We start from the raw sequence: 7,681 nt of genomic DNA on the forward strand, positions 1-7,681 counted from the left end.
TTTTCTGCAGGTTCCAGAGATTCAAATCTCCTTTACTGCCACCTGGAAAGACCTTTAAGGTCCCAATAAAGACACAAAGCAGGGTCAGGTAGAGGCTGATATTTGGCTTTTTTTTTTTTACAAAAATCGGCATTGGATTTTTTATTTTTTTTTAAATGTCTTCTTAATTTATTGGGGGAAGAAGTTAAGACCCACTAAGATTTTTTGTGGTACACGTTTTCTTCAGACCTAAAACACAGAGGGGTGGTGGTGCTACTGTGTGCAGCTCTACAATAGATACACAGCTTTAGATTGTAGTCTAGGACCCAGTACACTGCATGTTTTTACAGCTTTTGTTTTTCACCTCAGTAAACAAGATGATTACCCAGGTATGCTCTCACCTCACCAAGTCGTTTAAAGGATAAGTTACGATACGTATGTTCCAAGCCGTCTGAACACGATACTGGCCTGCCCAAATGGAAAGAAATCCTTCCTGAAGCAATTTCAAAGTACTTGCGAGGAGTTGTTAATCAGCAAATCACATAGATACAGTGCTGCTCAGAAGTTTACCAACCCATGCTCAAGTTGACTAAAAAGTCCTCACTAAGACCAAGAGGGGGGGATCACATCACTCCCCATCACTGTGACTCAAAGAATAGAGTTCAAAATACTTCTGTTGGTTCATAAATCACTAAACGGTTTAGGGCCAAAATACATTTAGGATCTGCTCATAAACTATAAAGCTCCCAGACCTCTCAGGTCGTCTGGGACAGGTCAGCTTGCTGATCCCACAATCAGAACCAAAAGGGGGGAAGCAGCGTTCAGTTTCTATGCTCCACATATCTGGAACAAACTCCCAGAGAACTAAGTCCGCGATAAACAACTCTTAGATCTTTGTTTTTCTTTTAAACGTTGTCTTTTTTTAATTCATTGTACTGCACTGTGAATAATATTACTGGATTTTATTTTGTATTCATTTCTAACAGCCTTTTGATGTTTTATGTGAACTTTGAATTGCACTGTTGCTGAGATGTGCTACATGAATACAATTGCCTTGCATTGCCTAAAAAGAGGAAGAAAAAAAAACTTTTTGAAATTGAGTATGTGATTTATTTACAATACAATTTACAAAGAATTTGTTTAATTCTGGCATTAAGATCGAGATAATGTATTCCTCTTTTTAGTCAACTTTACCATGGGTTCATAAAGTTATGAGCATCAGTGTATCTTCCAAAGTTTCAGACTTTTAGTACAAACAAAGTAGTCTTTCATCCTCAACATTTAGAATTGTATGTATGTTACATATGTTAATGTAGACATTAACTTCCTCTGAATTAAACTGGAATGTGACCCTATCTGTTACAGGATCAACTAACCCTTTAAAGGGTTACCTGGCACGGGTAGGGATTTTCCAGATGGTTGTATGTCTGACACGAGGTGGTGCAGCGTTGACGGAGACTGACCTGAGTTTGGCGGTGCGGAGGATCCTGGTGAGGGAGACACAGTTCCCCTCCATCAGGCCTTTCCCCACTGTGGGGGTGGAGCCCTTCCTACAGGCTGCATACAGCGAACAGGCCAGCCAGTGGACCACCTCTCCCTGGGCACACACAGACACACACACACACACACACACACACATTAGCTTTATTGTGCATGAACAAGAAGCTTGTCAGCTCCTGATCCACTCTGAAGTATAACTATGGCTAAAATACAACCTGGGCTATTTTTGTGAATGTATCCGGGTCAAACTTTGGTTTAAACGTATATTTAGGACAGAAGCGCCGTTTTAAAGATTGACTGGATTTGCTAGGGGCGCTACTATGATAGCATCTACTTATTATCTGACATATTATAACCATACATTTGACACAGCATACATTTATTACTTTCTTCTTTTTAAACCATTTAAATCACCACACGACATATCTGATTTGGAACAGACTTTATCCGGTTTGCAGAGCTGACATAAAGCCGTAATGTTATTGGTAGCAGCTATTTTGAAGCAGAAAATATTTAATACTACTGGTAGGTCTAGGTAACAAAAAGACACAAATTCTTAATAAAAATACATTTTTTTTCTGCCACCACAGTGACCAATGATTTTTTATGACGATTCATAGTGTCCCACTGTAGATTGACACCGGACCAAAGCAGCTGTTTGCTGAGTGCACACGTAGAGGGCGGTTTTCTGTTAGCTGACACCATGGAAGGGGGTCAGGCTGATTCTGTAGTATCCTGGATCCCTGCTTTCGATAATGATGATGTAATCACTAGACTGCACTAAGGGCAACTAGCACAATTGGTTAATTTAAATTTTAGAAAACATTTAGCATATTATTTAAGCAGTTGCACATTTTGTTTTCCTATCCTGTATATATTTAAATATTTGTTCTTATATTTTATTCCTATGGTTATTATTTCATGTATACTGTATATTTGTTCATAGTATCTCATTTATATTTCTATTCTGTGTTGTGTGACTAATGTACGTGTGCTGCTGTAACACCGTAATTTCCCATTTTTGGGGGGATCAATAAATATCTGTCTATCTAGATGAAGGTTGGGAAAACTATACGTATAGGGGGAAGTGTTAAGTTTGACCATTTTACAACCCAACTGATTAATCAGTAATGACCATAGATTGCAGTTCTATTTAAAAGTTTTTTCTTGTTTTCATTAAAAGACGCTTGTCTCCGTTTGTCTTGTTTAGCTGTCGGAGGGTCTGGCCCTGCGAGACTAGTCAGATGTCAACAGTGGTGAAAGAAGTAAATATAAGGGAAAATAGGAATTACACAGTGTAGAAATAAGCCGTAACAAGTCAAAGTAAAGTAAAAGTACTCATTAGTATAATGCCAATTTCAGACTGTTATATATTAGTGGATTATAATAATCGATGCATTAATGTGGGGACTAATTTGAATTATTTAGCATACTGCCAATAGGCATGGGAATGTCCAATCAATGAAGAGAGTTCACAAACTAATTGAAAGTATATAAAATAATTAGAATGGAGTCATTTTGCATAACAAGTATATTTACTTTTGATACCTTATTGAGCAGGATCATCAATAAATAATAGAAAGATAAGCGGTAGATCCTGACAACTAGCCCTTTACCCCAGTGTCTGTGTCCCCGCTGCTCCGGGATGAGTTTCAGCATCATGGAAGTTATTGATATTTTATTAAATCTGTATAATAATAATAATAATAATAATAAATGGAATTTGTATAGCGCTTTTCCCAAGCTCAAAGTCGCTTTACAGAGTAGAAACAATGATCGTTGGATCATTCCACAGCTCTGTTCCAGTGTGTATGTGTTCCAGATGGCCGTGAAGGTCTCCATGGTTTACCTCCAGTGTGTAAGTGTTCCAGACCTAGGAACCTAGACCTAGACCTAGTCCGGGGACATTAGGGCTCCTTTCCTCCAGTGTGTAAGTGTTCCAGACCTAGTCCGGGGACATTAGGGCTCCTTACCTCCAGTGTGTACGTGTTCCAGACCTAGTCCGGGGACATTAGGGCTCCTTACCTCCAGTGTGTACGTGTTCCAGATGGCCGTGAAGTTCTCCATGGTTTCTGTGGCAGTCTGCTCGTCCATGTTCAGCTCCTGACACAACGTCTCCAGACTCCTCCGGACCGAACTCTCCTCCATCCTCCCCGACTCAGAATCGGACGACTCTTCGCCCCGCATTCCTCCAAACGTACACTTTTAAAGTTTAAACCCCCCACAGTTTACATCCAAAACACGAATCCACCTTGAGCTTCCACCACGACTTGCGTACTTCCGCTAACTATACCCACAATGCAGTGCGTTGGCGCGAAAACCGCTGGGGTGCGGCCAATCAGAAGAGAGGGTAGAACTGTTCGCCCAACCCCCTTCGCCTGCACCAACTGTCACTCCCCGATGTGAGTCGAGTGCAGATGTGAGTTGCGCATGCTCAAATGTAAACGGTTTCCAGCACAACACGTCATACTGAAATTTGTGAAATCCATGAACATAAGTTATTGTAGCCTTAAAGTCTTCTCGCTTCTGTGTTTAGTAGCGGGTCGAATGTATGGATGTGTATCACAGAACAACGTCAGTGTCTATGCATAGGACCGATCAGCTTTCCGGGGGGGGGGGGGGGGGGGGGGGGGGGGGGGGGGGGAGTGCGGCCCTCCACAGGCCATCTGTACACCTGGATTGGCTGCGGCTCCATCAGCGCGATGGAGAAATGGATTTCAATGATGTAACTCCAGTTTTTGACAACTCTGCTTGCATGAGGCTTCTCTATGTGTTAACATTGGTGCATTTAATTAAAGGCTCCTAAAATAATAAGGTGGTGTTATTAAGCTCCTACACTGGGCCTTTTCATGCGTCCATATGTATTGACAGCTCCTTTTGCTGTCCTATCAGCCTCTTGATTCCCTGTCCTCCTAGATGAGATGCTACCCAGAAGATGCTCGGTTATAGCCTACAAGGTCATAATGCCGACTAGTAGATCCAGTCTGGCCCCACCTTCTTCCACCCCTCAGTGCCATTAGTGCTGCAGTAGAATCTGAGCATATGTAATTATCTTCATGGTCTAACTTACTCAACTACACAGTGTCAAAGAGACATTTCTCAACACAAGAGCCCTTCATCTACTCACTAACACTCAACATCCACACATCTGGAGACACGTGGTTTTCACTGGACAGGAAGGGGCGATATCTGAGAAGGGACTAAAGCTTTTAGACAATCATAGTGGAGTCCAAATTAAAAGATTCACCAGAGATGTAGTGGATTATAAAGTAGCATGAAAATGGAAACATTCAATCACCAAATTAAATTATTTCACAGCTAGAATATCCAGCTGCTAAACTGTGAACATACAAGCCTTGTTTTAAATATGGTTTGTGCTACTTTGTATTCAAAGTGGTTATCATCCAAAAATCTTAAAAATGTTTGCAAAAGGTGGATCGTTTTGTATTCAACAGATACAGCGAAATAACTAGTTTCTTTTATCAAAGACCAAACACGAAACATCCAAAACAGCCCGACATGTTGGACATTTTTCATCTTTTATTCAAACGTTTGGACACAAATGATAACACGCCGTCTGGAATGACTTGACACTGCAATTGTGTAACAATGAACAACATGAACATATATGAACCATATTCATCTCCCATTAAACCGTCCACGCCCAGTTTATCAGGTACACAGAACTAAAACTGTGCACTCAACACCGCTCTGTGGAAACATGAAGCAGTTCTAGTTCAGTTTGAGATGAAACAGTGTAACAGTTTGTTCTTTAGCCTGCCCTTCTTCACATAAATGGGATGGGCAACATATCAGAAGAAACTGGCAGTATATGGCAAGACTGCACCACATCCTTTACGTGATCCACAAAGCATGAAACAACACATAATATTAAACGAGGAGGATTCACTGCAGCGCCGTTGCATGGCCTTCCTTAGTTTTAGCTCAGTGTACCTATTGAACGGGCCACTCCGTGTATAACTGTACCTGACACACTCCGGCCTAGCACCTTAAGGGGTCAAAGAAGCAGTGCATGCTCGTCCCAAATGTCAACATAAAAATAGCCAAATAAAAAAATAAGGCACAATGTAATTTACTTTAGCTTTAAAAAACATTCACTTTTTTTTACAGCAGGCTTCAACTACAGGCAGCAGGATGATATTCATGTAGCAGTTTCTATGTCCCTCATTCATTCATCCATCCATCCATTCACGCACTCTTAGGATGAGGAGGAGCCGGGGATATAACAACCGACGCTAATGAAATCAAATCTTTGGTTTATCTGTTTGGATTTTAATTTAATTATAGGAGAACAAAAACAGGGATTTCCACTGTTAGCTAATGCCTGGCAGATTATAATGTTTTGGTCACTTGATGGTCAAACTAAGAGTTCCATTTTATAACGGACATTAGGTCTATTCTGATCTGCAGAGAAGTCAAATCTTCTGTCCGGGTATCCTTGTCGTTTCACCGTAAACCCAGAGTGACAGGGTGAATTTCACTCTGTCATCCTAGGTTCATTACAATTCTGAATTTTGGTAATTTTGTTTGACTTTCAGTTTCTATGGATCTCCATCTCACTCCTCCAGGTACTACATCAGTCCAGTGAGCAGGCAAACTACACCAACCATCAATCCAACATTTGGAGACCCTGAAACAGAAGAGAAAAGGGGATTGTAAAACTCAGAATGCAACTTTAGATAAAACACACACCTCTCTCTCCATTGCACAAAAGTGGATATTGTTCATTTTTTCATAATTGTTGAACTGTCCAGATTTAGATCGTTCAGCCTTTAATTTTAGCCCTTTTCTTCTACCATTTATTCCTTACCTTTTTATTTTGCAAGCACTTTTGCAGAACTGCAACATCTCATTTTATGGTGTTACAGCGGATATATTCTTAAATCAAATCCTAATTTCTATTTCTTCAAATGAGTTCAAAATCAGGACCCACCTGAGTTCCCCTCTGATCTGACACCTAAAAAAGACAAAGCACAACATGTCAGAGGGTTTGGGAAATATTCAATCCCTCGCCAGAGACATAACATCGTGAAATCCTCTGAAATTGGTTTTCCCTGATTATTAAACAGACTTGTTTTCACTGTCTAAATTGGACTGGACCAAAGTAAGAAGAAGCCAGTCTCAACTTCAAACGTTATTTAATCTGCCGGAGTCACCGTCTGATGATTTGATCATCGGTGTTCAGACCCTCTGCCCCCCTAGGAGAGGTACACTATAGGGGGGTGGGGGGTTTTCATTAGAAAGGCCTGTGATAACCAGTCGATTGAGATGCAGCAGCACCCACAACAAAGCAGAAGTTAAACAAAAGGCAGCTGATGTAACAGGGACGTCCCTGAGACCTGGTACTTGCCGAAGGGATTGTTGACGCCAGAATGTCCCGCCAGTTCTTTAGACAGGGATCGCAGGTTTTCTAGGGCTTTGGTGATGCTGCCGTCTGGTCCTGTGTTATCAGGAATCAAACCCCCGAATCTTCCTTGGTAGGTGCTACAGGGTGGACGTCCTTTAAAAAGAAAAATGTTGCATTTCAGAACCTTGGACCCGGACAGGGGCCGACACAAACCACTACCTCGATATGGCTTTATTTCATGTCAGGTTGAAAGAGAGAGAGAGATTGGGGATGCAAAGTTGAACTGACACATAACCACGGTCAGCTCCGTGGGAAAGTAAGACTCTACGCCACGGCGGGACTCTGCACCGGTGGTGGATGGCCATGTACTGGCATCATCACGTTTGGCTTTTTAATAACTAATGTGATGATTTTCAGTAGAGCCCGACAGATATTTCTGCAGGCCGATATTATAAGGCATCTCCCGATCTATGGGTATCGGTATTTACTGTAGAACGGCTGATTCAAAAAAATAATCATTCATTGGAATCATTTATAATAACAAATGATTCTGATAAATGAGAATTTAAAAAATCAAAACGGACTGTCAACCATGTTATGAGCATTGGCAACACTGATTCATTTGTTAATGAGTTTCATATCTTAAGTTTGTATTTATATACATTTTATTCATGAGAACATTAATATATTTTGAAGTTCTGTTGTGACAATAAAACTAATTTTAGTATTTAGTGAGAACTCAAATAACTACAAATACTAATGTAAGGAAAATCTGTTCTGCAACGCGTATCTGGATTTGAAAATGCATACACACACACACACACACACACACAC

General features: G+C 40.8%; 1 protein-coding gene across 1 annotated transcript; it reads right to left on the reverse strand.

Moving 5' to 3' along the window:
* Nucleotides 1-1,366: 1,366 nt before the first annotated feature.
* Nucleotides 1,367-3,789, reverse strand: LOC117943488 (retinoblastoma-like protein 1). The gene is made up of 2 exons (XM_034869647.1): nt 3,505-3,789; nt 1,367-1,576 (listed from the first exon to the last, which is right to left on the reverse strand). The coding sequence occupies exons 1-2, from the start codon at nt 3,664-3,666 to the stop codon at nt 1,367-1,369; spliced, it is 372 nt and encodes a 123-aa protein (XP_034725538.1). The 5' UTR covers nt 3,667-3,789.
* Between the last annotated feature and the right edge of the window lie 3,892 nt (nt 3,790-7,681).

This window comes from Etheostoma cragini, chromosome 4 (genome assembly GCF_013103735.1).
Source record: "Etheostoma cragini isolate CJK2018 chromosome 4, CSU_Ecrag_1.0, whole genome shotgun sequence".
In the NCBI taxonomy this organism is placed as follows: Eukaryota; Metazoa; Chordata; class Actinopteri; order Perciformes; family Percidae; genus Etheostoma; species Etheostoma cragini.

What these genes read in the sequence shown, in the direction of transcription:
- LOC117943488 (XM_034869647.1), bottom strand. Translation starts at nt 3,666, where the DNA reads ATGCGGGGCGAAGAGTCGTCCGATTCTGAGTCGGGGAGGATGGAGGAG. An exon ending in GGAACACGTACACACTGGAG is followed by an intron (nt 1,577 to 3,504) that starts GTAAGGAGCCCT and finishes GTGTGTGCCCAG; the next exon opens with GGAGAGGTGGTCCACTGGCT.